Source organism: Aptenodytes forsteri, unplaced genomic scaffold (genome assembly GCF_000699145.1).
Source record: "Aptenodytes forsteri isolate BGI_AS27 unplaced genomic scaffold, ASM69914v1 Scaffold282, whole genome shotgun sequence".
NCBI classification, from domain to species: Eukaryota; Metazoa; Chordata; class Aves; order Sphenisciformes; family Spheniscidae; genus Aptenodytes; species Aptenodytes forsteri.
In genome coordinates this window covers 2059188-2086622 of record NW_008794089.1, presented here as the reverse complement: position 1 = coordinate 2086622, position 27435 = coordinate 2059188, and the positions used below count along the sequence as shown (strand labels likewise).

The 27435-nt window shown below is 43.6% G+C and overlaps 1 protein-coding gene across 1 annotated transcript; it reads right to left on the bottom strand.

Moving 5' to 3' along the window:
* Window positions 1-3596: 3596 nt before the first annotated feature.
* Window positions 3597-27093, bottom strand: VOPP1 (vesicular, overexpressed in cancer, prosurvival protein 1). Its single transcript, XM_009275018.1, has 5 exons — window positions 27034-27093; window positions 25986-26044; window positions 10334-10411; window positions 8118-8254; window positions 3597-4058 (listed from the first exon to the last, which is right to left on the bottom strand). The coding sequence occupies exons 1-5, from the start codon at window positions 27091-27093 to the stop codon at window positions 3877-3879; spliced, it is 516 nt and encodes a 171-aa protein (XP_009273293.1). The 3' UTR covers window positions 3597-3876.
* Window positions 27094-27435: the final 342 nt, after the last annotated feature.

Genomic DNA, 27435 nt, shown 5'->3' with positions numbered 1-27435 from the left:
TCACAGGGCTTTAAAGAAAAGGAAAAAAAAAAAAAACCCACCCACAAAACAAAAAAGCTTGTCACCGCATCTTTTCCCAAAGTGATAATGAAACACAGGTGCAGCTGCCTGGCAGCCCCAAACCGAAATGGCAGGGTTGGCACCCTCCTTGTCAATCTGGGGCCTATTTGCAGCACAGCTGATGCATCAGCCTGCTAATTACTGGGAGGCATGGAAGGCGCTGCAGGATGCTGCAAGTGCCGTTTGCCCCTCTCCTATGAGCCATGGGGCACCCAGTCACACCAGGGAGAAGGAGGTGGAGGAGAGATACAAGAACAAAAAAAATCCGTGAATAAGATTGTGCTACTTGAGTGGCTTCAGCCCAACAGCGCTGCCTTGACGGGCTCCCTCACCCACACCTTGACAGAGGTGTCTCAGGTGCCCTGGGCCTGACAGCGAGTGCCAGGGCTGCACGCTTGCTGGAAGGCTGAAGAAGAAGCAGCAAAAATTTATGAACCCTCAGACTGCAATGAACTTAATTCACCCATTAATATGGAGCCTTCCTTCAATAGCATGTAAGGCAGCACCTTGGAGGGAAGGCACCTTATGGGAAGAAAAACTTACTTTCCTGACCCCGCGAGATGCTCTGGCAACAGCCAGCCCTTGCCTTCAGTGTGGGCCTGAGGCAGTTAGAGCTCTGTCACCAGCGGCTGAAGGATGAGCTTTAGCCTGACTGCTCAAAGAGGCTTTACAGTCCTGCTGAAGAACAAAAAAGCAATCCCCATTGCTGCTTTTCTTCGGGGAAAGCATTCCCCCTTGCTGCTTTTCTTCGGGGGGGGGGGTCATCTTGAATGAGACATCACTCTCCTGCTGCGGGGCTGAAAGGAGCTGTGTGGGGCTGCACACCTGACCTGTCATCACTGCCTGCTGGTGAGAAGTAACCCCGTCCTTTCCAGTGGTGCGCCTGTAGCCTGTGTTTCACATCTGGCTTACTAAAGTGTTGTCAAGTACAAATCCCTCGGTTGCATTAGATCTGCCTTCTCTCCTCCTCTGCACACAAGAGGTCCCACTCTTAACTCTGCTCAGTAATGTAAAGAACTTTAAACATACAGCTCAGGGAAGAGCAATGAAGAGGGCTAGAGGTACAGCGACAGCCAATCTTACTTTAATAAAATGCATTTCAAAAGAAAGCTTGCACAAGTTTTATGAGCAATAGACGCCCCCGAGACTGTAGAAAGACCTACTTCTGCTCCAGCCATCCATCCTCCAACCCAACAACCTAACCTCGCAAAACATGCAATGTACACTCCCAATCAACTTCATATTGTTGATATCACCCTACCGAAAGTTACAGGGCTTCTCCCATCTTTCTCCCCACTTCTTTTTTTTTTAAACTAAGAGGGAAAAAAAATAAAAAAACCCTAAAAACTTCCAAAAGCAAGGCAACAAGAGGAAAGGCATGTAACAGTTTTTGCAAGTAATTCATATGGATGCCCACACAGGTGCTGTGTTTTCAAGAGAAGACCAAGCAAGTTTGCTAGCAGAGGAGTTGCATGTGTTTGTTGTAAGAGGTAGTGTCATCCATCAACACTAGCAAATAAACCAGCCAGACTTTAGGAAAACTTCACCAGAAGTTGAATTTCCATGTACAGCGTAAGAGTTCACTATAAAAGGCTTCTATTCAATGTGTCCAGGAAAGTGCCAGCTGTCATAGATACATTTCATAATATAAAAGGACTTAACAACATCTATCTACTAACATGAGGTCTGTTGTCATTTCTATTGACGGAAAAAGAAAGGTTGGATTTGCTGTTAAAAAATTATGTCATGTACACACAACCATATTTAGTGACATACGCGCCTTTAAACCTCAAGTGCACACTAATTTAGAAAATATGTACAGTTGTGGTGTGCAGATGGCCCCAGTAATCATATACAAAATGTACTTTTTTGTTAAGCGTCCACCAAGCCTACACTGCACACACAAAAGCTCTTTGCTTTGTCCCTCATTATGATGCACAGTAAGGGAAAGCCTTAGTTACAATTTCACCCAAGTCAGGTCTGCGGGAATGAGCTCCTCAAAAGCTAGCTCCGCTCCAGATGACTAACTCCACCAGCAGCTTTGAGAAACAGTAACCCTTAATGATTTTTTCTGTTAGAGACTCACATTCATAATAAAAGGGATGCTCTTCCCTGCCAGTTCTGCAAATCCAGCTTGCCGCCTAGGAACAAGCTCTCACAAGCCACCGGCATGCATTAACAGCAAAATAAAGCTTTGGCTCCCTGTGCAACACAGGTCTTCAGACGATTACTCCAAACCACCTCGGTGACCTCTGTGCCCTGGCTGGAGTGACAGAGGAACAGTCGGTGTATTGGCAGTGAGTAAGCATTCACCCGGTACCCAAAGGACCATACTGGACTCCTAACCCTCAGCTATGCTGTTTCTGCAGGTCCTTCAGCAGTAGAAGGCGATGGCATCTTCTTTTTGTCACTTGTTAGTGACATGGCTCTGAATATGCACGAAGGGAGAAGGTCCCATTAGTCTGTGGTCATGTCTCAGAGCAGCTTCACATTTTTGCTAGACATAGATGGGTGCGAGAGCCCTCACAGGGAAAGGGGCTCTGTGTTTATTTGAAGGTGTTGACTTGTGGTCACTCAGAGTCAGCCACGAGCACGAGACGGTGAATTGGGAATCCTGGGGCCGCTCACAGGAAAACACGTGAAGAGCTAAGAGTCATTGAAAGCCAAACCATCTGCGCATCTGGTCAAGGAACTGCTATTAAGCACTAGTCCCAAAAAGTTATTTATTTGCCTCATCTAGAGAGGAGAGCAGTTTTACAGATCTGTCACCTGGAGATGACAGCTCTACTTGGTACTCTTCGTGGCAGCAGTAAGACCATAATGAAAGCTACTATTTCTCACGGACAAAACTCCCATCAATGTGAAAGGGAGCAAACCTGGAAGTGTGCTCCCATTCCTTCTTACTCTAATTATTTTACAATTCAGGGAAGAAAACTTACCTATGTATTTCAGTGTTTCTAACCGTTCTGTCAAGAGGCACAAGCACAAGCAGCTCTGAGGTTAGAACACCTCCCTCTTACTACCTGACATTTAGGTCATCGGCTGTTTCATACAATCTCACCCTTGGCAAAACAAGGGGAGTCAGGATGCCAATCACACAGGCAGAATCCAGGTGCTGGCCAAGAAACACTCAAGTCCCTGTCCTTTGCTTTTAGATGCATCATTTAAAGTAATGAATCCCTCTTTTCTAGGGCACTTGGCAAAGCCGCTGCCATGGCTCAGCCATCGCCGGTGCTCCAGTCACTCACAGGCTTCTATCACAGCACCTCTCTGTTGTGCAGCAGAACCAAGTTTTACAAGAAAAACGTAAATGGAAAAGATGGTGGCCACCATTTCTGGTAAAAGCATTGCCCTGCCTCTTCTACCCAAAGAGGTAGTCATTTCTCTGTCATCTCCCTTAGATGCGGGCATTTCTGCTATGGGGTTTTTATGAGAGTGCACATCACTCTGGGGTTGCATAAAGAACTGCTATCAGTAGGCTGCCACAACGCAATTAAACCCATGATTGAAACGAACAATAAATAAAGAGAAAGACATAGAGGTTTTAAATACAGGTTTCCATTAAAAGCATTACAAAGACGACTTCTCTCATTTTGAAGACAAAGAAAAAATCCACTTCTACTAAAAAAAAAAAAAAAAGGAAAAAAATTTAAAAATCACCCCTTTGCAAGTAACTTTAATGAGGAAAGGTGCAGGGAAGGGAGGGAGAGAGGACTTGGAGTACTAGCAAGTGTTCAAAAGGGTGGACGCCCTTCATCTTGGTCATTTTGCAATGGCACCTTCTTCTCACACAGTCAGGTCAGAGAGCCAGAGTCCTCACGTGGAGGATTTCACCACCTGCTCGTAAGGGGGAGGTGGCGTGTTGCAGTAGGAAGGTGGGGGTGGGTAAACCGGGTTTCCTTGTGGGGAATTGGGCTGGACGTGGAAAGCCATAGCCATGGGATTCATCACAGGTCCACCTGGATCTGTGTAATACGGCACTCCAGGTTGTTGTGACCCTGAAAGAAAGAAAAGGAGAGAAAAGGTATCAACAATGGCAGAAGCATCAGGCAGCGGTTGTGCTCTTCCAGGGCTTCTCCTCTGTACACTTGGACAAGTTTTCTCAAAGTGTTCATCAGAGCAAGGACAAGGAGCCACTTTTCTCCCATTCCAGAGAAAACCCAGACTTGCAGGACGACATTCACTTCTTGAGATTTCACCAAGAGGTTTCAATTTCACATGCAATGGAAATCATTTAGTAAAACAAAGGGCACCACTGCCCCAAGCGACTACGATTTGAAAGGGAAAACAGTGAACCCTGCTCAGTTCCCCAGACAGAAAAGCTGCCGTGCCTGCAGAAAGGAGAGGCGTGGGTTCTCAGATGGACAAAGGGGTTTCCACTGCAGCCCTCACTCAGGTGTCAAGTCTTACGAGAGGACTTCACAGGTTATTTTGTAGTGTACTGGATCTGTTTGTATGCCAGAGTGCATCTCAAATAGATAATTTCCCTTCAAGGCACAATACAGCTAAGGAGTAAACATGTACAAAGCAAAAACCCAAGTTGAAGCCAAGTATGGCTGGCTAACACAATGGGACAAGATTGCTTTCCACAGATTAAATTTAGGAAGTGATGTTGGAGCCTGCAGGGAGAAGGAAAGGAAACGTACGATCAAACGCAAAATTCCTTAGCTGTGACACATGGGGTGTAACAGAGACTGCTGCCATGAGGAATAGCAAAGGTGGCGCGTAACCCTCCTCAGATACCACAGTGAGTGGTGGAAGAAGACAATGCAATTCCAGCAATTAAAGTCACAGATTGTCTCTATCTATCTCAAAATGTATTTTAGTTTTCTTCTCTTTCTCTCTGTCTATGTAAATAATATAAAAGTCACCAGATTGTCTCTATCTATCTCAAAATGTATATTAGTTTTCTTCTCTTTCTCTCTATGTAAATAAAGCTGGACGGGAAAAAAAAAAAAATCACAGCTGAGCAACAGGTTTTCTTCTTTTGGTGCTAGTCTGTTTTCCCTATAATGACACAGCCTCTAATGGATTTTCCACTCAATCATTTCTTTCCGTGACTTAGTGTCACTAGGACTCAGTATTGCCACAAAAGGAATACAGGCTTCTTGAAGCTTTAAGCACCCTTTAGTACTTCAAGCATTCAGGAAGGAGCTAAATACCAAACCCAAAAATGTGTCCTTACAATATTAAATCAGATGGGTCGAGCCACAAGGCATGGGGATGCAAACTGTCCCAGAGCCTGGGGTGTCTGCCTAGGGAGCTTTGTTTGGACACTTGGGAGGCAAAAAGGATGGAAAGCAGATTGGGAACGCAGCTATTTCCTTCTTAACACAATAATTTTTAACACACCACCACAATAATTCTTCCTGCCTGAGCAAAGAGGGCTGCTCCGCAGTCTCTCTTCCTTTGCCGCGGCGACAAGAAGCCCTTGTTCTGCTTCCATGTATAGCATCAGCACGTGGCTGCGGGAGAGCCAGGCTGGGAACAGGAGCCGAGTCCTACCTCTCCAAAGTTTGGGCTAATACCCTCTTTCTGTAGCCTTTTTCTTAAGCATTTTTGTTTTAAAGTTAAATCCTGCCCAGCTCTGCATTTCTGCAGTTTCCATCTGCAGGGGGAAATGGGAGAGGTTGAGGTAGCTCACTGCATCTTGCTCCTTAGGAAAACAACTGTTTTCATTAAAACTTCCGTGTATTATTATTGAACTGGGTGGGGGGCAAGTGTGGACACCAATCTTCTGAGATATTTCTTCAGTTCATTAAACCCACCAGAAAACAACATCTGAGTATCAACTTCCTTGTGGGATCAGCTCAGTAAGTATTTAAGTGCCTACAAAGGGACCAGACCTTTTCTAGCACCTGAACTGCCAGTTTGGGGCTATGTAGGCCAGACCTAAAGGGAAAGACACCACCAGGTCTGCAAACTGCTGTTTGTAGGTGAGGTGTTCAATCCATTTTCCTAGTCAGGCCCACAGAAAAAGCACTCCCACCTCCAGGCTGCTGCTGGGATGGCAGAAGATGCTGCCGTTACCACCACAGGGGAGGAGGGAGATGGGCAAGGAGCCCCGTTTCAGGGGCTCCACCTCAACCAAATCTGGAAGAGGAGCTAGAGGAAAATGTGAACTTGGTTGACTAGTAATTCCCATTGCTTTTGCTGTTGAATATTCCTAGAATAGTAGAAAAAGTAGAAAAAAAAAATTTTGGTGGGGTTAGCTCAGAGCCCAAAGCTTTAAGAAACAGTAATAATAGTCTGGAAGCAGGTGGCATAAGCAGGTCACCGAAGGGCTTGTGCTTATTTTATATTTGCCCACAATTTGCGTTCCATGAAAAAAACTAAAACCATGCTCTAAAATTAAATCCGGTATTCACCAATCCAGCCAAAGATGCTCCCTGTTCACATAATCTTGAGATTATTTTTCAGGCTTAAAAACACGGTTTATTTAGTTTGGCTCCCTCCCCACCGTTGAAAAACAAATACTCTCTGTGGAAATGCTTGTTCAGTCAAGCAGAAAAAAAGATGCAGAATGGAAGCCCTAAGAAAACCCCTTAGGATTTAAAAAAAAAAAAAAAAGGGGTGAATAAAATGTTAGTTTGTGCCTGTAACATCTTTTTATCCATTTAGACCTATGAGAGAGAGAGGGGAGAAATGCACGTCTATGGGTACGTGCTTAAGGATGCAAGAAAAAGCATTTCCAAAGTCTGCACGAGGCGCGCAGGTGTGCAATAGCAGGCATGACAGGGGAGAGAGCCTGAATGCTGCATCTCTGCACAACGCTCGTAGTCACAGCTAGCTAGATGGGGGTTTAGGACACTTTTCTAAGGAGGCTGTCTTGATGCAGCCACAGCATCGCACAGAGACATAATGGTTCAGAAGATTTTTGATAGAGAGGTTTGAGGCACCAAATTTTCAGAGAGGTCCCCCTTCTCATTACAAAACATTCAGCTGTATTTCCACTTCCAAGGCAGTATGAAACAAGAACAAATTGCCAATTCAAAAAAAAAGTTGTCAGAAGAGGTAATTATCCTCTGGCTTTAGCTCTCTCTAATACAACATGCAATAAAATGACAGCCCGGGAGGAAAAGTGTCCGTGTACCAAGTGTGCCTGCGTATGTGTGTGTGTGTGCTTCCGCTGGCACAAATCAGCACTGGCTTATGCAATCTGGAGAGTGGTTAAAAACGTCTCAGTTTGGCCTTGCTGAGGCAGGGAGGAGGCAAGCACCTGAGCGTGCACTCAGATATAATCTCAGCACTGCAGGAGGTCTTCCAACTAGGGACAGCTGGATTCAAAATGCTCACATAGGCACAAACATCTTCTGCTTACAGGTGAGTCTTATTTTGCAGGATTCGCCTAACTGGGACTATCTAACAGCCAGAGGGGAAGAAATAACAAACTTAGAAAGCAGTATTGCCAGAGGAGCCATCACTAGGTAGATCCTCCGGATGCTCACAGCCATTAGTGACCAGAGAGAGAGCAATCAGTCTAACAAGGGGAGAAGGACCACTTTGCTGCAGAAAAACTGTAGCACAGAGCATAGAAGGCAAATCAAAAAGGGAAGACTTGCAAGATAGGCAGACCGTGGAAGAAAAACATTAGGCTTTTCTTCACCTCTGCCAGATGTTATCAATTATATTTAAAACTCTCTCTTCATGTCACTGTTCATTTTGGATACCTATCATTTTGTCTTACGCTGCAAAGTGAGAACTTCCATGCATGGACACACAGATGTAAAACTATTAGGGAATATTTTATATTACTAAATTTTATATTACTAATATTACTATATACAAAATATAGTAATATATTACTACAACAGAAGGGAACTGAAAGTCCTGTCATCCTGGGTTTCAAAAACGCTTCTGTACACTGCAGCTGAATTATGCTGTTTGAAAGGCAGACGACTTCACTCATCACAGGAGGTGGCTGTGCAGTGCAGTGCACTCCCTTGTCCAAATCCCACAGTTTCCAAAAACCGAACAAAACCCCCAAACCCACCCTTTTTAAATGCCTTGACAAATGTAAGAAATTAGTGAAATTTGTTTAATGAGCAGTCTCTGACCTGATGCAGTGTTGACTGGTTGTCTGGTGTAAGACACGTTAAAAGTAGGTTCTTCTACTAGTGGAGGAGGGTACATTCGCCTTCGGATAAAGAAACCAGCTCCGCAACAGAACAAAACTCCCATCATCAAAAGGAACCTAGGCAAAGAGAAGAGGGAAGTCAAAACCCACCTGCGTTCAGGCAGCTCTCAGACTCAGACTGTTCGCTGAGAGAAACAAGAGTATCACCTACCAATCATCAGCCTACGACTTTTATCGGGGTTTCTTAAATATGTTGTCTCTTGAGAGCAGGTCTATGTCATTTCAGGTAGCACTCATGGGGCACTTATGGATGTATTACGGACATCTTTAGTGATTAGTACTATTGTCTGATGTTTTCTGGCATGTAAAATACAAATCTGAAACTAAAACGCCCTTGAACTTTTGGAACGTTCAGGTTCATACCTGACCTTTGCCACTGGGACGCTGAACTGAAATTCCGGGTTGGTACAGTTTCAAACTGCCTATCTTGGACACAAGCCTCATGCTTACAGCATCGAGGCTGGCCAGGTTTGTGGGGGACAAAGAGGAATACTATCCTGCAGTTGCCCTTAAAAGAAGATTCTTAGATGTTCTTGGATTACTCAACACTGTAATTTCGTCTCCCATGGGAAATATGGTAGCTGGCATTTAAGCTCAAGCCAGAAGACTGAAGCGTTCAGCACTGAAGATGACAAGGTTTGCTTTGTGCTTCCTAGACAGGATATACATGCTCAAGGAAAAGAACATCATTTTGCTTCAGTTCTCCTCTCAGCTCCTTTTCCCGACCTGACTAAACTGTCCTCATCATTCCCTTGCCCTGGTGCTGTAGAAACAGGCACATGCAGCAAGGGCATGTCAGATTTTGTTTTTCAGACAGTGGCTTTCACTGTGTTTCCTTGATTAGTTATCAGACATGCTAGTGACTGATGCAAGCTCCCGTAAACCCAAATGGTTCTTCTGCCTGTAATTGCCATCTCATTTCAGGGGCCTTTACTGGAAGACAATGACAACTCTGTTCTTTTGGAAGGGATGGAAGTTGGCCAGAGGCCACTGAAGCTGGCCAGAGGCAAGCCTACACACCATGCTTATCTCCTCTGGAGCATTCCCAGGTGCCCGAGAGGAAGAGTGTGACACTGGATGGCAGCGAGAGGTATTTCATGCAAAGGGTCAAATTCTGTTCTTGTTTCTACGGTAGAAACGAGAGCAGAAAGAGGTCCTGTTTCCCTGAGCCAAGATTAATACATTCCCTTTTGGCAGCGTTCCTGCAAGGGATTTGTTCTGAACAGAAAAACAGAGATTTACAACGTCACCCCAGGGATTGAGATGCAGAGCTCCTCAGTTATATCAGTAAGGATTGCACACTGAAATCCCACAGTCAGCTTCGGGAAATCTCGGTATTATAGTACATATCAGGCTTCTGGTTTTCAGTGTTTATTTGTTTCAATTTTGAAGGCTTTTTTTTTAAGCAGTCTTCAAATTCTACATAAAAATGCCTGAAATCAGGTTTTCTAGAAGAGCTTTTGCGTTCTCTCTACTGTAATGAGAAGGTTTTATTCAGGTGCTTTCTTAAATTCCTCTCCAAACCGAATTTACCTTGTTTTTTCATTATGCATATAACAGTGATTAGTTTAAGCTTTATCCAGATTACTGAGCTGCGGGTTTCACAAGCTCAAATCTTTCTGCCTTCTTTTCCCTTGCTGTCATCTCCAGTGAAATCCTCATAGTCATAAATGTACTTCTCTTCCTTTTTAATTGAAGCCTCAGTTCGGCTGGCAAGAATGTCTTAAACCCTGCCTAAATGCACAATCCTCCTTATACAATCCTCTTTTAAAACTGAGTGCCCAACAAAAACGGACAAACGCTGCTGCTTGGTAGTAGCTGGGACAGGCATAAGGAATTCAGCAATTTTGGATGAAAGTGGGACCGCTGCCTGGTCCCACCCAGGAGGATGCAGAAGCAGGAAAGGTCAACCTGGCACAAGTAACCTGCTTTTCCAGTGTTTTCTCACTACATCGGGAGAATTTTATAAGCAAAAAAACAAAGTCCTTGCACTTATATGTACACATATACACTACTGCATACTTGTACCTACTTTACTTTAAAATACTAGGGCTGGCAATACCCTGATTTACAAACAAGTCCTACAAACAAGACAAGAACAGGACAAACATAAAATTCCCAAATGCCCTGACCTACCAAAAATACCATAGTCGCTGGATAGAGAGAGCTCTTACACAGCATCTTGAACCACAGCAATCCTCATAGGAGCGACATCTGCAGAGAAATAAAGAGAAAAGGGCATTAGGGGAGTGGTTGTCACTCAGATTAAAATGGCATCCCCAACTCTGCCGCTGTTCGCACCCCTGCTTGAGGCATTATTTACGACATCGCCATGAGCCTGGGAGGCAAAGCCTCCTGGAAGTGTCCAAGGTCAGGCTGGACGGGGCTTTGAGCAACCTGATCTAGTGAAAGATGTCCCCGCCCATGGCAGCGAGGTTGGACTAGATGATCTTTGAAGGACCTTTCCAACCCAAACCATTCTGTGGGTCTATAAATAAGAACAGACTACCCTTGGCTGGATAAAGTTGTCAATCACACGTACACATCCATGGCGCAGCTCTATCACTATTCAGGAACTTGTTGCATGTTATTGAAACTACCTTCCTATATACTTCTTTTAAAGCCACCTCAAAAAGACTGAACGTAGTGTTTAAGTCCATATAAAAGGACACGTTATAAAGAAAAGCAGTATTACTGTATTTTCTTTCACAGTAAATGAACACTGCAGACCTCAAACATGAGCCATTTGGGGTTTTATTCACTGCACCAAACAAGAACTGCAAGGTCAAAACTGCCAGATCACTCATTCTTTGCAAATCGGCAGCTTCCAAACAGAGAAACCACCGAGGGCGTACCGTTATTTGCAAATTGAATGGCATTTTTTTGATTCTCAGAAGTTGCACTGGACTGCAACTGCCAACAACTCCCATTATTTAAGTAGGCTTTCCTCTAACCGCCCCCATTTAAAATTAGTATTTCATATGGAATAGAACTGTTTTAAAGGTATTATAGCAACAACCACTGTAAGCACAAGGTACCACTTCACTAAAAGCTAGCACATACATTAACAGCTAGCTCTAAACAATTTCTATGGTAACTGCCATTTTCCACACCAATGAAACATATTTAGTAGGAAAAAGGACAGAGGTAACACAGAAACTATGGTATGTGACAGACTTGGATGAAAACATTCAGATTAGCATATCCACATGCCAAAAGAAAAGAGAAGGTTACCACAACTGGATCAATCTTTTTAAGGGTGTTCACACCTGTATGCTCAATGCACAGATTTAATTAAGCATCTGGTTTTGAAAATTTGCCCAACTGCATGACTGTGCTCCCATATTTGTAGGTAAAGCTAAAAGAAAAATCAATTGGGTAATTGTACAGACAATTACACACTTACATGCTCAATTAACAAACCTTCACTCACAAAATATGTCAAGTCACATAGGCTTCAGCCTCTAATTGGGGCCAGAGGAGGATGCTCTATGGATACATAATCAGTTGTTTTGCAAGTGAAAACAGTTACACGCTCTTCTGATGACAAGTAGGCAGGATTTATTTAAGCAAGCTGGAGGACCTGACATGATCAGCACGGCAAGGTCCATTAATATACTCAGGCACCTGGTCTGAGACTCAAGCAGAGTTAAGTTGCTCATGCCAAAAGACAAAACACCCATTTTGCCATCCCTGAACCTGAAAGCATCCCAATCTCCAACCTTTCTTCTTTAAAGCTTACCAGGACCCTAACAACTGCTCCTACTCAAAGCTACCAGATCTCACAAAACTACTGACAAAACTTAGGAAGTCAGCATTAACTTCAGCCCCATTGGGACCAAGAAATTAAGCATCCCTCCATGCTCCCCAAGTGGATCAACCCAACAGGAGCTTTCAAGACATACATTAAATGCATGGACAGGATCAGACCCCTTACAAAATGGGGTGGCAGCCGCTGCCTTGTGTTAAAACAGTGGCCATGGTACCCCTTTTGCTCTTTAACACACTCGTGGTTGGAGCGCCTCATCCGTGTTGATGGGCACTTGCTCCTTTCGCTGATGCTGCACAGCAAGGACTTTTTAAGGCTTGTCAGGCCAGAAAAGCAGAGCCAGGGCCAGGAAAGAGCCCGTAAATCTAGAAGGAAGGAGGTGGCAAATGAATGTCAATCCCTTCCTTTGCGGGCAACCTGTGCTAGCAAATAAAAAAGCTTCCCACCCATTCCTGCTGCTCCATGTTTTAGAAGAAAGAGCCACACTCACGAGTTCCCAACATCACTGGGGGACTGCCCTCTTGTAGCCTTTCTTGAGGCAAGTAAGGCCAAATTGTAGAAGGATTTTAGAGACGTGAGCAGTCTTTATCTCTGCCTCTACATGCTGGCTCTGTCAGCCCAGACACCTACACCTGACCACAAGCAGGACGGGGAACGAATGCGCCAGGCAGGCCTCTGGCCCCAAAGCCATTTTCCAGATCAAGCCCCAAGAGCTGAACTTGTATTAAAAGTTAAACTAAAACAGAGAGCCCAGGGAGGCTGCCCGTACGCCTCCCTCACGCCCACATTTGCCTCACTTCTTTTGCATCTGTTTTCTCCAGAGCCAGAAGAGATGGGAAAAGGCTATTTTAAAATATATAATTATGGTCATTCAAACCACCAAAATTAAAACAGCATCTGTAAGGTGAGCACAGTACCTGAATTTACTTTTTATTTTTAATCTCCAAATTGTCTAGCCTGCAAGTCAGCACCATTTTTTAAGCCTCAGTGGCTTAGCTTTTCTTCCTGCAAAAGAGGACTAAAGTACCCACTGGAAGACAGTAAGGCTCAACTGCTGAATGTTTATGAAGCTCCTGAGACCACTGAATGGCAAACAAACAGGCCACCAAAGAGAAGTTTCGTCTCCTACACAGATGATTGCACTTTCAAACAGCTGAAAATGATGATGCAAAGGCTGGAGGAGTCTCTCACTACGGCTGTGTTTAGAGAAGCTCCATTCTACAACAGCCAGTAAGCTTTCCAAGGCAACTCATCCAAGGCTAAGCACTGCATTTGCTGGGTGGATCTGTGAAGCTAAATCAGTATCATGGATTGGAGGGAAATCCCTTTGAGATCTGACGCTAGTAACCCTTTCACTTTTTACCCATAAAACCAAATGGGTGCTTGATTTTGCCTGTCTGCAAGTATGGACACAAGTACCCGTATGTAGGAGTCTGGAATCAAGGATGATACCATGATAACAACCTGCTGTTTGTATTCCCCAGCAGCGCCAAAGACGACTGGAAGAACAAACAGCCCATTTGCTGATACTGCCATCGGGGTACCGCAGAAGCTCTGCTGATCTCTTGTTCTTGATTCAATGTGCTACGAAAAAACAACACAACTTCTGCCAACATCAATCCCAATTACAAGAAAATTAACTTACTTACAAAAGCCGTATTTATTAGCAGGCAAAAGGCAACAATAAAATCAGCTTATTAATGGAGTAACATAAAAGCTTAAGTATAATCAGTCTTTGATGTACTATCTCTTATTGCCTGACAGCAAATCCCAGCAGAATTAAGACCCTGGTTCAGAAAAAACAATTAAGCACACACATCTATGTATTGAATTGATATGCATATCCTTTAAATTACACTTCTGCTTTGGCTCTGCTTAACAGCGAAGGACTGGTTGTGCCCAATGCCAGTTGAAGAAGAACGAGCCTTACTATTGATCTGAACTGGACTGAGCCCATCTCCTACAGAAGACATTTCTAAAACCGATTTCCCTCTTTCACACATCAATGATGATCCCGAGAACTGTATTTCCCTAGGGCAATGCTTGTTTCATAGATCAAAATTTAACCTATTGTGTAGGATAAGACATGATTCATTAGTTACTTTGCTAATCTGCAACTTCACCAAGCATACGGTCTCTCTTTTGAAAACTGTCTGCAATGTGATTTATGATTTAGAAAGTACATCTTTTCATTCATAATTCAGTAGAGTGAAATGAATGCATCTGCATGTCCAAAGACTTGTACTGCTAGCACACCAAGGAACTGCTGTGTCAGAGATCGGTTACACCGCATGTCAGATCACAGCGACAAGCTTTTTGTCTGGGTTCGCACTTAAATCATGATGCTGAACTTCTTTCCTTAATGGAAAAGCAAAGCACATAGTTTCACATAAGGGTATACGGTATGACCCAAACCCCACAAACAAACCCCATACTTGCATGTGTTCTGTGGATAATAACTGCTCAATGAAATGGTCCAGAAGCTCTTTTCCATTTATACCTGCATCTACACAGCTGAACAAGTCTCTTCTTAGCAGAGCTGCCGCAGGAAAGAACTGCATCTAAAAATAATTCCCTGATTGGCACTTGCTGAAAACTGGAGAAATTAAAGAGGTAAAGCAAGGATTACAGTCTTCAGCAGACTGTATAGCCACAGTGGTCTGACAGCATTCCCTGTCCTCACCCAGCATGGGTATTCCCCATCAACACCATCCCTTTGAAATGCACGCTGTAGTGTTCTTAGGTTTCCTCTCTAGACTGTTTGCATCGTATGTGCCAAAACCTGATTTAACATGGAAGATGTTTGATTAGCAATGTCTTTTGGAAGAGTAAAACAAAACATAAAAAGTTAATCCACATGTAGTGGCAGAAACCCTACTGCAGACAGAGGGACAGAGGATGGGAGGGTGAAAGAAAACCACAAAACCCCCACAACAACCAGATACAGTAAACTGCATGATTTCTAACCAGTGTCCTGTAGACAAGCATGACTTTAATTCCAAAAAAGGCTGCATGCCAGTGAGAGGTTAAATGATTACTGCATGCATGTAAAGTCTATGAAGCAAACTGGGATTCAATGGAATACAAGAAGCACTGGCAGTTTTTTAAGTCGGGGGGGACCAAAAGGGAGCCAGGAAGTTCAGTAAAGGAGGGTGTAGCGACAGACCAAAACTAAGAACAGAAGAGAAAGATTTTGGGGGGTTGGCTAGTAGCATCAGATGAAGCTAAGGAAGTCCCAGCTATGGTCCTAATACTGGCACAGGCAAAAGACCAGGAGAACCACAAGTGCTCACAAGAACTGGAAGGGATGGACCACTGAAGACTGGGTCACCTCCAGGCAGACTCAATGCTGAACCCTCAAAGCCAGAAGGCTCAGGTCTGCTACCATTGAACAGATGAAGGCAGACGGCTGAAGTGTGCATATGTATTTACTTGTTCTAGGATAAAAAAGTTTAAAAAAAAAAAAAAGAAAAAGAAGAAAGATTTAATCTGCTTGGAACTCAGCTGCCAGGATACAGTGATGCTGAACAGAGGGGAAAAAAAAAAAAAATCAAACGAGCCATGAATAAAAAGAAAAACAAAGCAGGCGACCACCACAAAGTGACTGGCAGAAACGATTCTGATGAAGCTCAGTCTTGGCTGTGGTATGAATGTGGAGTAGTGCCACTGAGTTCAACAGGACTGCACTGCCACAAGACTCAGAATTAGACCTGAAGGATGAGGAATGAGGAAGAGGATCAACAGAAGGTGTACCAAGTAACTGAAAGCGAGGGAGTTATTTTTCTACCAAGTTTATTTCACCATTGATTAATTCATTTCAGACCATTCTGTATGCACATTTCCATCTTTCAATAAAAAAGCAGTTTTCAGAGCAAAGTCATTGCCTGTACTGCTATGTAAAGAAAGACCCAGGTTATTGACTGCATACATGGGGAAGACCACCAGACAAGTGCAGGAGCTTAACACTACAAGCATGGTGGAGAGGTTATTCCAAGGAATCCATTTTGCTACAGCAGCCCACTGAACATGGAAATCAAAACAGAGTCCAACTCTGCACTCAGGAGTCCCACCTAAGTAACTATTTCTGAGTCCCAAAGTGGTTTAATCTCTCTCCAGAAAGATACTGAAACGCAAAGGCCACATCCCTCCACTGGCACTCACTTAAATGCTTGAGGAGCAGTAACACAGGCAAGGTCTTTGGCTAGTGGAGCAGAGTGATAGGCAACATCTGCCTTCCAGCCTTGGTCTTAGAGCTGGTTGTGTCTCCTTGGCATGCCTGCGTACATGGCCTAATTTTCAGCAGGGACACAACTCCACCACAGTTACCTGCAGTCACAGGTTCTCAGCACCGAAAAGCATTTCTCTTCTTTTCTTATACATAGCAGAGGTGATCCCTCAGCGGTCACAGGTTCTCAGCACCGAAAAGCATTTGTCTTCTTTTATACATAGCAGAGGTGATCCCTCAGCACATGCAATAACAGTGCCTTGTAAAATGTAGGTCTAATTTTGGCGAATATATAACTGTATATATAACAAATATAACTGCTTCATAGATGAACGCAGCCGTGACCTCAGTGGTACATCTGTATTTGAGAGTAAAACACTGCCGCCGGTACCCAGGAGAGCACTAGGGATATAGTTACCCAGGTACTTGATAAACCACTCAGCCCTTAACTACATAAGAAAACGTAAGGCGAAAAGGAGGGAAGGGGCTGTCAGGTCATTTTTTCTACAGAGTAGAAACAACAGAGACAGAAACAATATTTGCTCAGATTCAATTCCTGTCTGCTTTGACACAACTAAAATCTCCTACAATGAGACAAGATACTTGGCTCCTGTCCTTCACACAGACATGAAAAACAAGAGCAGGCAACAGCTGAAAAAAAGATTATTTCTCAGCTATTCTTTAGGTGAAGAGCCTATAAACACCATCTCTGTGCAAGAACTCAGCAGAATATGGTAAATCCTCCTCCACTTCTGATGGGATGAGATGTATTTGCTCAGCTGCTCCTATCAAACCGACCCTTCTACAACCCTTCTGCTACCCAACGGCTTGCCATAACCCCAGCCCTCTCTTCTCAGACCCCAAGAGGAAAGCCGCCCTACAGAGGGACTCTCCTTGTCTGTAAAGGCAGCAAGTCTCACCACATGGCTTTCTGGCCAGAAATTTTCTCTGCTCCTCCCCTGGCAGAACCTAGCAAGAATTGCTGTGGTTTGGGCTTTGCCCAGTGGCAGTATACGGTACCTTAAATAGCCATTTTTCAACAAAGGCTGCAGGCCTGTCTTTCACAGAACAAAGCAGAGAAACAGCACAGCTTAAGGCTCTGGCAAAAGTAAGCCATAGATAACCTGTATGATGAGTTTTAATTTTCTGGAGGTGGAATTGTAAATTTCTTATACAAACAGGAATGAGGACTTCTAGTTAATCGTCAGGCCCTTTATTAAACACACGATTAGCTCTTCATATCTCAAGCTGCTCCCAGTGGGCAAGCAGTCCTACTGCATCCACTCGCTGCTTTGGGAGACTATAAGCAACCTGCTGGCAGGGGGCGACGGGTGTCCATGAATTTGCTATCTGCCTGAATTTAACATGCATAGCATTTAATGCATAGCAAATCTTTTTTTCTTCGCCAAGCCAGTGCAGGATCATACACAGAGAAGGACATAGGTACTAATAGCCAACAGTTAGGTGCCACCAAGTCTTTCAAAATTTTAATTCAGGGTCTCCCCATCCAGAAAGGGTTAGAAGCTTCAAGATGACTTCGGGGTCAAGTGCTCCTTGATGCTGTCCACTGGAGCTCAAACCAGGTACAAGCTTTCGTGTCCCACTGACAGGAAGCCAGAAGAAAGTGCTTGTCAGCCTCACATTAGGGTTCTTGCCTGGGACACGGAAGGGTTAATGCTCTGATGAATATTTCAAGTCAAACAGCCCCAACAGGAAAAACTCATGATAAGCCACAACTGTGGTTATTGCATCTTCTGGAAATGAGAGGGGGGTGGGACTGGGTTCCCTCCTCCACCTCAGCCAGAGCAGAATCTGGTTTCAGAGGAATACTCCACCGGAAGACAGAGACTGCCCCCCTTTCCTCTTTCCCCTCCTTTCTCAGAATAGGCTGCCTATGCCTGGTCAGCCTCCAACTCCAAAATCGTTCAGAGCTTCAAATCTCAAATTAGGTCAGTCACCTGCTTGGTTGCCTGTGAAGGCTGAGATATTAAATCCCTCTCCCCTCCTCAAGACTCACTCCTAGCAAGTTGAGTTCGTTGTTAATTTGATAACCTAATTCTCCCCAGGTTGTGCATCGGACAACCGATCCATCGAAGCAAATTCAAGTGCTTGGCAAGGCATCTAGTGGCTGGGTGATTACAGCAATCAGGACTACAACCTCAACAGATCCATCAATGTCAAGGGAATCTAGTCCCTTATTTGAAGCAAAGAATATACCACCTTAAGGGCACAGACTATTGAAGCTAGCTGTGATGTTTTGTACATCACAACTTTGTTTAAGGCCACAGAGGACTGAGCCATAGTGGTGGGGTTTTGTTGCTTTTTTTACACAGATTGCCTGATAATTACTGCTGTCTTCCTTCACAATACAAACTGCGCGCTTACGTTCTTGCGTTGAACTACAAATGCAAAGAGGCCCTCCCTGTGGCTGCTCACTGCTAAATTGGTGGCCCTGGCCTGAATCCAGGTCTCCGTTTCTGCACAGTGCCAGCCATTCAAGGTGCCTGGGAGCGTGCAAAACTACTACGTTGCCTTCCCTCTCCCTCTTCCATACTGGCTTCAAATCAAATGGAAGAATAAATCAACAGCTAGATTACTGCCCTAAGCACACACCTGCTGACACTTCATGCGGCTGTAATTGCAATGGGAAAGCTAAGTGTATCATCAGGAAAGCCAACTTAATTAAAAGCAGTAAACATAACAGGATGTGGAGCACAGAAAGTAGCTCCCATCATGCAACATGCCCTGTGTCTAGACTGGGGGGGTTTCCCAGCCTCTTGTACACGCATTGATGGAAGAAGTGCTCTCTAAGCTATCTGAATAACAGTGAGAGGGAAAAAAAAAAAATCACTTTTTTATTGTTTTCATCTGGAACATTTTGTAGGTTCTTGGTAATGCACTATTATAGACTGGGGGGGTTTCCCAGCCTCTTGTACACGCATTGATGGAAGAAGTGCTCTCTAAGATCTGAATAATTGTAGACTGACCACCAAGCACATAAGGGCTTACATTCAAAACCCAGATGAATACGACTGTGTGATAAATACAATAGAATTTAATCTGAAGAGAAGTGTGTGGAAATGCACAAGAAATTTATTTAAAAAACCATGAAAAACCACAAACAGAATACAATCAGCATTCTCCTCCAAAATAAGAGAAAGAATCGACTGTTCCCATGTAGGGCAGGAACATGTTTTAAAACATGAAGAATATTAGCAAACATTGCTTTTTTAGGTTTACATTCATGTTCTTATACTAATTCTAAATGAAAAATTAAACAGAATTAATCAACATAAAATAAATGTGTACACGTGCAGCTGTCTGCTGTATGCAGTAAACTACTTCCTCCGGCAGAAACATATTAGCCTAAAAATACAGCACTTCCATCTGCACGTGCTTTTAACATTAATTCAGGTCCTGCTTCAGATAACAAGAATTAGAAAAAGTTACAAGATGGCACTCCCCTATGTTTCTTCTGTTCTTCACATATTTGCCAGCAACAATGGTAACATTTTCTTCCAGAGAAAGTTTCCATGTTTCTTTCTGGAGGTCTTTCACCTAGTAGCACAACAGTGACCAGTCAAAATATATTTATATAGGGAACCCATGGCTGAGCTCCAATGGAAAAAGTCATTCAGGAGGTGGAAGCAGGTACAAGCTACCAAGGAGGAGTTTAGAAGTCATCACGTACACAAGTAGGTGTGATGTTAAGAAAGCCAAACCTCACCTACAACTGATACTTCCAAGGGACACCAAGTGCAGCAAGAAGAGTTTCTACCGCTGCACTGGCAGTGGATGGTATCTGTGGACAAGCCAGAGAGCAGCAGATGTCATTTACCTCAACTTCAGCAAGGCTTTCCACACTGTCTTGCACAATATTCTTGTACCCAAGTTCGGACATTACGGTCCGGTCGGGCGGACAAACCTGGTTAGATGGTGGGGCTCAGAGGACAGTGGTCAATGGGTCACACTCTCCCTCAGAGAGCATGAAGTAATCGCTGGTAGTACCACAGAGGTCTGGACCTGTCCTGCTGACAAGCGTGCTGCTGAAATTGGTGACTGAGTACTCTCATCAAGTTTGGAGGTGGCACCAAACGGGGGATCAGTCAATGAGCTCAAGGGCAGGGATGCCACTCAAAGATCTAGACTGGTTGGAGGAATGGCCTGACAGGAACCTCATGAAATTGAACAAAACCAAATGCAAAGTCTTGCCTGTGGGAAGGATGAACACCTTGCTGGCTGTGGAGCAGCTCTGCTGAAAAGGCCCTAGGGGTCATGGCAGACAGCAAGCTGAACATGAGCCAGCAGTGTGCCATGAAAGCAATAAAGGCCAACAGCATCCTGGACTGTGTCAACAGAAGTCTAGCCAGTGGATCAAGGGAAGTAACTACCACCTTTCACTGAGCACTTGTTGGACCACATCTAAAATATCACATTTGGTTTTGCCATCCCCTGTAAAAAGAATGAAATTGATAAACTGGAGTGAGCTCAGCAAAGGGCCACCAAGATGGTCAGGGGCTGAGGCACTTGGCCTATGAGGAGAGGTTGAGGGACTTGGGCTTGTTCAGCCTAGGGAAGAAATGGCTTCAGAGGGACTCAAGAGCAGCCTACCAGTACCCAGGAGAAGGTTACTAAGAAGATGGAGCCAGGATCTTCCCAGTGGTGCAGGGTGGGAGGACAACAGACTACAAATGTAAACTGAAACAAAAAGAGGTTCTGACTTGGTATGTGGAAAAACTTATCCACCCTGAGGACAGCCAGGTAGCAGAGCACGTTGCCTGGAGAGGTTGTGCCAACTTCTTCCTTGGAGTTTTCCCAAGACCTAACTGATTAAAGCCCTGAGCAACCCGGTCTGACCTCATGGCTGACCCTGCTCTGAGCAGGAGGTTGGACTGGAGGTCTCCTGAGAACCCTTCCCACATGAGTTACTCTGATTCTCTAATCAGAGTTACTCTCTTTTCCTCACTACTTCTCTTAGAGTATCACATTATTTAAAAAAAAAAAAAAAAAAAAAAAAATCAAATCAATCAATACACAATAATCCAACAGGACGAGCTGAAATAATGTTAACTCAATACTGGGTAGCATCAAAACTCTTTTCTCCCTCTAAGTCAGCCAACCCCCTTCCTGTGGGTGACTACTTCACTGACCCAGTGACATCAGCCATGGTATTTCTACTGCTGCGGACACATGCTTACCACTCATACTCAAAAACATTTGTGCTGCTTTATAAACATGCCATGGAGCCTGGAAAGAAGAGGATTAGAAACATGCAGGTTCTAGCATCTGGAATTTATCACCTCATTAAAAGCTCTGATGTGATGGTAGCTAACAACAGGAGGAAAAACAAACAGAAAAGACCTATGGGATTGGTCAGTCATACTGGGGAACATACTTCACCCTGCAGTGAGGGGGACATTCACAATCATTCTAATCAAACTACTCCTCATCAGCAAAATGTAAGGCAGCCTTCCCTCTACTGTTCATTCCCAATTCAGAAGTGGAAAAAACAACTGGAGTATCTTAAGTGCTGCTGGCGACTGCATACAGAGGAGGTGGTTTTGCAATCTAATGCATTCACTATGTCATTATTCACATTATTGCCAAGAAGAGAACCATCTTGACCATCTCTTCCGCCAACCACAAGCACTTCAGGTGCATCTAGAATAAGACTGAGCTGGCTTATTTAAGTGAGAGTAGGATGAGGATCCTTGTAGAGGATCAGAGTCAAGTCTGTTGAAACAGCTTTAATTCTGAATTGCTTTCTGTGCATCCACACAAGATGTATGGTCTAATTCTTTAAGCAAAGTCAGGGATAACTTGGCTTCCTGCTTTTCCAAGGGATAAGAATTAGACTCCAATGATTAATTCCTTTCTCCACTTTATATTTGTTTACTTATTTTTCCAGGCCACAAAAATAAACGTTTCGCTGAAGCAGGAGAAAAGTATCTAACTGTCAATATCTTGTGGCTCAGGCACGTAGGACACGGAGAAATGGTTTGGTTAGTGAAGTAAGTTAAGAGCAGTCTTTGAAATTCTCTGTATCAACAGTAGACCACCAATGTATGTCTCCCAGATTCCTGGGAAGCTTTCCATGATGGCTTCTGGTCTGAAATAAGCTATATCTTAAGCTAACAGATTCACACAGCAGAGGTAGAAAAGTTTGGAAAATGATCAATTCCTCAGTCTAGCATTAACAAATGGAATTATATTTGGAAGAAACATGCTTGAAATAAACTAAAGCTTACTGATGATCTATGAAGGCTAGAACAATTATGTCCACTGGAAGAATAATTTTAAAAAGGTGCTAATACCATTAACTACTTGGACAGAGAGATGTATCATTAGTGTTGTAATAGAGACCTCCAACTTTTGCCCTAGCTGTTAATACAGAAAGCATAACCAACAAGTTTTAGGAAAGCTTTGAGCAACATCTCTAACAGCTTTTTCTTTTTTAAATAATTACACTGGAAGACAGATTGAATCAAAAACTAAAAAAACTTAAGCTCCAAAAAAAGAACAGTCATATCACTGCAAGTTTTACCCCCTAATCTAGCTGAATTTCCAGTACACTTAATTTGGCATGCTGATTTCTTACCCCATGTTCCTCTTGCTTAGCAGACACAGTCTTATCTCTGTCTTTGGATGGCTGAAGTTGAGCCTTTACAGGAAAGATTAACTCAGCTATCTTGCCTTTAGACTTCTGATAAAAGCAAAGAACCATTTTATGTGACAGTCCACCTTGGACGTCTATTACTCTGGGCAATTGAAAGAGAAGCAGGCACCTTCGAGGAGGATATGCCTACCCAGAAGAGAGAAAAAAGCATATGGACATGCCAGTCCAGGGATGCTTTGGTCCAAGCATGCCACGCTAGATCTGTGAATAGACATACGACTTGGTATTTCTGAGCTGACAAGCCTACCTTTTCATTATAATACAAAGTGTTTCCAAGAGAGACATGACATACTGTCAGCATGGGACTGAAATCACAGGGAAATCATTAAAAAGGATTGCACTGCTGGGTTTCATAAGTCTCCAGAGATAGTCTCAAGACCAAAGGACAGACTACATATGTTAACTGGATAGAAAAAACCTCTGACAGAAAACCAGTGATAGAAAGGAATGGAAGCTATTGTGAACTCATTTGACTAAATATATCTGCTTCTTATGGACTGTTGCTTCAGAAATTGTAAGATAAAACAAAACCCGTTTCACTACAGCACATCCCGGATCTAGATTTGCACAGAGGAGACACTCTCAGGATGAAGTTACATATTATGCCTTTAGATGATTTAACATCTAACCATATGCAAATAGAGAAGATCCTATTCATGCCTCCTCGCCCACAATATGCAGAGTACTCCCTTCCTCCCATTTCACCAGTGTTTGCCAAAAATGTACCAAGCTGATTCAACACAGACTTGAATGTGCTAAAATGAACAACTTTCTGTGGGATTAACAAGTTGGATTACCTCAGTGAAGGGTCAAACAAATGCCAAAGCAATGGGACTTTACCCTAAGATGCTGAGGTTGGTGTTGTGCCTCTCCTCCACCATACAGGTGTGAAAAGACAGCACAGGTAGGAAGCAGCTGGGGATCCTAGACAACAGAAACTGCAGAAGTAACAAAGTAGGAAAGCCCAGGCACCGCAGACATCAATGACCTTCCTATCACTTTGATGCATGCCCCCTATGCACTTTGATGCATGTGCTCCTATGCACTCAAATACCTTCTCCCCGCTCCCTTCCACATCTCTTCGCTTGTCACACGTTATCTATCCTCTGAGGTTTACCATCCCCAAATCCTTATTGCCTTTCCTTAGTGTTTCTTCTTCCCCACTTAAACTCATAATCACAATAACAATAGCATTAACGCGACACTCATCACCATCGCAACAATCACCGAGGACACACATCCCACCCCTTTCCCCTTCCTTTTTCCATTTACTTACACTATCCCCGAGACTGACAATCGCAACACATTTATGCAATGACTCTGATAACAGGGTGCTGCAGTAACTACCACAAACACACACAACTACTAGTAACAGCCTTCTGATTGACCTGACATAGTCAATATACAACAGTTTTCCCTCCACATTAAAAGATCTCCCAAACCAACCAACAACCCACCAACACCACAGCCCCTCTCACAACTTCTTTCCTTCCAATGTTCAGAGCTGTGTGCAATTCCAATTAACCTCTTTGACGGACTGGAAAATAAACACACTGCTTTTCTACAAGATACTCCATTTCAGCACACAAAGAAAACAGTAAACTAGTTACCAAAAGGAAACCAATTAGAAAGCAACCCTGCGTGCATCAGATCTATTGCAGATAGCGAGCCTCCCCTTTGTATCCTTTGCTTTTGCAGGACTCGGTATGTATTTACCTGTGGCACGAAGAGTCTGAGCTAGCACCCAATATCCAAGTAGTATCCCTTGTATCCAAGTATCCCTTTGTAGTACCAAGGGAGACAAACATTGGCTGTGAAAGCATGTGGGCAGTAACGTAAGCAGAACACCGAGGTGATGATGATTAATGCACTCCTGAATGTCAAGGTACAGTGGGATTTTCGTAATTTCATAACATACCACCTTCTTTCCACATTGCAGCAAAATAAAATAAAATGTAGGTGGAGCCAGAGTCCTGCTGTTATTAGCATGCAAAGAAAATTAACTTATTTAAATTCACCCATCTGTTCTGGCCAACCATTTATGAGTAATTCTCAACATTTCAGTCACCTGAAAAAAAGGCAGTGAGTTCTAGGCACAAACACTTCCTAAGCAGTTAATATTCAGGATCACAGATGATTAAACCATACAGTGTTTCATTCTTTCAATGAGCTTTGTTTCTTGCCTGGCTTCCTGGCTGCTTTTTGCCTCTAGCATTTCTCTCCTGTTTCTGGGAGATGAAGTGGAGGTGGAGAAGAAAAGGGAGAAAAGTTCTTGGGTAGCATAAGGATTACAGTAATTTCCAATCCTTCAGCAAGGAAGAGCTTGCTCAAGGAACAGATGACCTAATGCTGCTGCCTACTCCTCCACCTCACTTTATTTTTATTTTTTTTAAACTTATGTACAGGTATTTGCAATTACAGTTATACAACCCAGGGACAAAGTTTAGTACATTTATCTCCTTTCTGCCCCCAAATCCACAGGGAAGATACCTCCCACCCACACATTTCCTCTGCCTTTTTGTTGTTGCTGTGGGCAATTTAAAACAGAAAACTGCAATTCAGAGAAATCCTCAATCATGCACCTACAGGACATTGACATTTGGTTCACACCTAAGCCTGATGTGAATGTAGATGCCACTCATCAAAAGGACAGTTATGCCACGGTTAACAAATCATCCCAACTCCCTAAATTAAACAACAGTATTAGCACAGGGACAAACTCACTTTCAAAGCATTCTTGGTATTCTGCCTGATTACCTGCCCTTGTTCAAAACAAAGGGAGAACTGTCCTCGCATGGCTCTACTTACAATTCCTTTCAGTGTTCTGAAATAAGAGCTGTTTAAGATCTTGCATTTTGTTTTTAATTGGAAAGGTCGCCTGGATTGGGTGGCGAAACGAGTCTGTACACTTTTTTTAATAAGGAGAAAGGGAAAGAGATGGGACACGGGGAAGGAGGGAAAGGAAAGTTTATTCCATCTTCATTTTTAAATTAGAAAAAGTCTCAGAGAAGTTATGGAAAAAGTATAATTAGTGAAAGAACAACACTCTAAGAGCCTACAGCATCTAATTCTCTCTTGAGCACTAGAAAACACAAAAAGGAAAGCTATGACTACTTACATATAATATGTAGGATATAATCCTTCAAAGTACCAGCAATGCTTTTTGGCCTCCGTACACTACGAAGAAAGAAAAATACAGTATTAATATTTACGTAGGACAATGTACAATTATAAACACAAGCATAGACTATATATGAATACTGTGAGTTTGAGGAATTCGGAAAGGTTTATATTCCCAAAGATTTCCCAATCCCGATACACACAGCAACTGGGAAGTCAGTTCAGTGAATGGCAAGCGTGCCCTGCCAGGGTTCAGATCCCTCACGCAGGGCTTTGTCTGTGGGGCCCCATAGCTTCCCACGATTCATGAGCAAAGTCAGTACACTCGGTGCAGGCACAGGATCCAGCTGCATGTGTTCCCTGGCAGAACTGCTGGCTTAAAAGGCCACAGAGAACTTAAGAGCCCCTTCGCGGTTATAGTCACTTAAGAGACCTCCAAGGCATAAGCAGTTTGATGACACTATGCGTATGGCTACACAGTAAATTCAATAATTGCAGGGAATTATTCATCTTTCCGGAAGTCTCTGGCGTGCGGAGCCAGGCTTGGAAAGGAGCAGAACAGAGAACCCATCCATCCTATCTCCTCTTCCTACAGCTTGGAAATATCTCAAGTGTTCATTAAAGTACCGGGGAAAGGAAACTGCTTTCTGCAGCCCAGGGGTATTGTTCTCTTTTGCAGATTGCCAGCGTATCCTTGTTAAAGGATGGCGACAGGCATTTTCTCAGCATGTGTGTGCAGGCAACGTGGGAAGCACACATCATTATGGGCACTGCCAGAATACAGACGGCAGCTCAGAACAATAGTGGCGCTTAAAAAAGAAAACCAGATGTCAAGCCCAAACTATATACAACGCACAAAATATTTCTGCGTATCCCACTGACATCACTAGCACAAAATGCCGTCTTCATTGCAGATGTAGCTCCAGGAGCTCCACCGCAAGCTGCGTTATCCGATCACACGCAGCCAGGGCATTGTGGGACACCCTCCACAGAGCAGCGAGGAATATCTTGCTGGGGTTTTAGCAACAATTCCCTCTGCTGCTCACACCTGACACCCGCTGTCGGAGAGTGCTCAGCACACCGGCGGTGCTTGAATCATCCTTCATGTTCACTTGGCAGCTCACCTTTAAATAATAGCTCATATAAGTTTATTAGTCTCCCCGAATCACAGAATACTAAATGAATCCCGTTAAGACAAAGTGGTTTTAGATCCCCAACTCTCACTCCTCATGAGTAAGAAAGGCTGCAAGCTCTTTAATGAGCATCTGATGAGCTAAATCACAGGCAGATCAATTACAGCCCATCAAGACAAACTGCTATGGATTAAATTGTTAAGAGTGGTACAGGAGGTGGCGGGAGGAGGAAGAGGAGGAGACGCTTTTGATGCATGTGATCAGGCCTTTCCACTAATACAACAGGCTCACACCAGTCTTCAAGATGTACAAGCT